This window comes from Blennius ocellaris (genome assembly GCF_963422515.1).
Source record: "Blennius ocellaris genome assembly, chromosome: 10".
NCBI classification, from domain to species: Eukaryota; Metazoa; Chordata; class Actinopteri; order Blenniiformes; family Blenniidae; genus Blennius; species Blennius ocellaris.
Window position 1 is genome coordinate 14,492,318 of NC_137659.1, and position 2,439 is coordinate 14,494,756.

Below are 2,439 nucleotides of genomic sequence, written 5' to 3' on the forward strand. Positions count from 1 at the left end.
TGTGGCAAAAAAAAAAAAATCTGGTATAAGAAACACCAAAATAAACAGAATGTCTTCACTGGATGTGTAGCCCTTCCCTTTGCTTTTCTTTTTTTTTAAATTATGACAATAGCAACACCAACATCAACAATTCTAATCAAATAAGTAAAATTGCAATAGGTCCAGTGTTTCAACAAGTGCTTTGTTTCTGCAGAGAGAGGCCGAAGCCTTGGTCCACTCAACAGCTCCGTGCTCTGGTTCCTCCTCACTCCTCTGACCGGTCACAGAGGCTTTACCAAACAAACACGTGATATAATCCTTCTGTACTGTTTCCGGATTCACATGAAAAAAAGCACAAATGCTTCCCCCCCTCCTCCCTCCTTCTCTCTCATCACTTCCACCTCACAACGGTACAAGAGCCTTGCCATCTCATCTCTGTTGCAATGGCTGACAGACGAAACTCCAAACAGTCCTGTCCAAAGTGGAGGTCCAACTCTCTCTGCGACTTTTTTCTTGTGAAGACTCCCCGCCCCCCCCTCCCCAACGCCAACGGCAGGGGTGTTTTTTTTTGTTTCCTTCAAAATTTTCATTTCCTGTCAGCAGTGCTTTGGAATTTGATCTCTGGGTGGTAATATGTGTCCATCAGGGTTCACACAACTCTTCCTGTGCAGATGCAATTCCTTTTTCTGGACAGTTCCTTTTTTTTGGGGGTTTCTTTTTCAACCGGGGGGGAAAAAAAAGTTCATCGTTCAGGCAGATTGATGATGGGCACCCACTGATCCATGCAGCGGCTCTCTCTGCAGAATCGGTTGAGTTTGCTCAGAGCAGGGTCTTTCCATGAAGTCGAGTGGGGACTCTGGAAAGCAAAGACAAAAAAAGAACACCGGATTTAGATGCAGAAGTGTCAGTTTCTGTTGGTTTGCACAGCACTAAGAAGAGAACAGTCCCCCATGCGTGTGCAGATGCAAGGTACTCCCTTCCACCGAAATTCCTCAGAAGTCATTAGAGGGAGGAGTCCTATTCATGTTTACCAAGTGCACAAGAGCGAGTACCGGCAAGTTCCCAAGAGTCAGTTCCACTCATGTGCATCAGAACTTTGTGTAAAGATCACAACATGACAGTATAACTTACAGAGACGAGGACGCAATGCAGGTCCATGGGTTCGCCCTGGGTCTGCTTTGCAGCTCCTACTCCGTCCAGGATCTGTGCCAGGCGCCTGGTGTTGTTCACTCTCAGGATGTTGATGTCGTTCTCGCAGCAGAAAGCCTGGATGAGGGTGAAGTGGATCTGCAGGGCCACGTCTTTAACGTCCTCGTCATCCGTGGCCAGGATGCACAAAACCACGTTGTCGGGGTCTCTGAGGGGGGGAGAAATAAAAAAGCAAAGACTCATTAGTACTACAGCCGGGCATGAGAGGCTTGCAAAAGTGTGTCAGGGGGTGTCATTATTCAGCGATAGCAGACGTAACCTTGTACTTACACGTTGAGAGACTTGGCAGCCTCGTAGACTCCGACTGTAATGCAGCCCTGCGACAGGGCGGAGGTGAGGACTTCTTCCAAAGCTTTCGCCATTGTATCCATTCTACACACATACACACACATAGAAGTCACGTTAAAACCACCGCAGACACACACACACACAGCTTCAGGACAGACGGTGAGATTAGCTCCAGCCTTGAACTCGGATCTGGAGCTCAACCGGGCAAGTTCCACCACGGAATAGACAACTTGAACTAACACCAATGTTCAAACCGCACACTATTACTAGGACATAGGAGTGTAAAAGTGAATTTCGGGCTGTTTCGACAATGGCAGCTTGCAGCGCAGCTCGCTGCTGCACAGTAAAGACTGACGGAAAAGAAAAAAAACAAGGCTGCTCGTCTTTTAATGCTCCTAGAGCAACACTTTTCACAGGTGGCAGCCACGAAGACACGACAGCATGCACATATACGCGTTTCTGCACATCACAATGCGATAATAAAAGAAAATAAGAATTTACCTTTCTTGAGAATAATCCCCATTTAGTTCCTCAAATGTCATGTTGTACATACAAACTAAATCCACCGGAAGGCAAACGGAGCGACACTGGCGACGTATCCTCGTATTTTCTCGACTCGACACGGTCTTTATCGTTAAGTCCCGGCGTGCTGCGACTGGGAGATAAATCTGGCAACTTCACATTAAAGCCGTCCGGGACAAAAGCGTGTCAGGCGGACATTTGCATGCCCTGCAGCCATTGGCTGTATGCTAATGTCGCCGCGGCGCCATTGGACGGACTCACGGCAACGGGCGGGCCTTGTCTCCAGCTGAGCTCGAGCTCCTCTGCCCCGCTGCTTTACAACGTCCACGCACAGAAAATAAAGAAGAATTAACCCAGTGTCTCGCAAACAAGCTAAAAACAACTCGTACGTGCCTGCCACGTCCATAAAAAACGCCGGGAACCCCCCGAGGTTCGCTCAAA

At 48.2% G+C, this 2,439-nt stretch overlaps 1 protein-coding gene across 1 annotated transcript; it reads right to left on the reverse strand.

Moving 5' to 3' along the window:
• Positions 1 to 538: 538 nt before the first annotated feature.
• gadd45aa (growth arrest and DNA-damage-inducible, alpha, a) lies at positions 539 to 2,115 on the reverse strand. Its single transcript, XM_080503474.1, has 4 exons — positions 1,978 to 2,115; positions 1,459 to 1,560; positions 1,111 to 1,336; positions 539 to 835 (listed from the first exon to the last, which is right to left on the reverse strand). Exons 1-4 carry the CDS (start codon positions 2,025 to 2,027, stop codon positions 722 to 724), a joined length of 492 nt encoding a protein of 163 aa, XP_080359600.1. The 5' UTR covers positions 2,028 to 2,115; the 3' UTR covers positions 539 to 721.
• Between the last annotated feature and the right edge of the window lie 324 nt (positions 2,116 to 2,439).

Coding starts and splice junctions, on each gene's coding strand:
- gadd45aa (XM_080503474.1), bottom strand. CDS start 2,027: ATGTACAACATGACATTTGAGGAACTAAATGGGGATTATTCTCAAGAA. Junction 1,337..1,458: donor GCTGCCAAGTCTCTCAACGT/GTAAGTACAAGG, acceptor TCCCCCCCTCAG/AGACCCCGACAACGTGGTTT. Junction 836..1,110: donor TGCATTGCGTCCTCGTCTCT/GTAAGTTATACT, acceptor TTTGCTTTCCAG/AGTCCCCACTCGACTTCATG.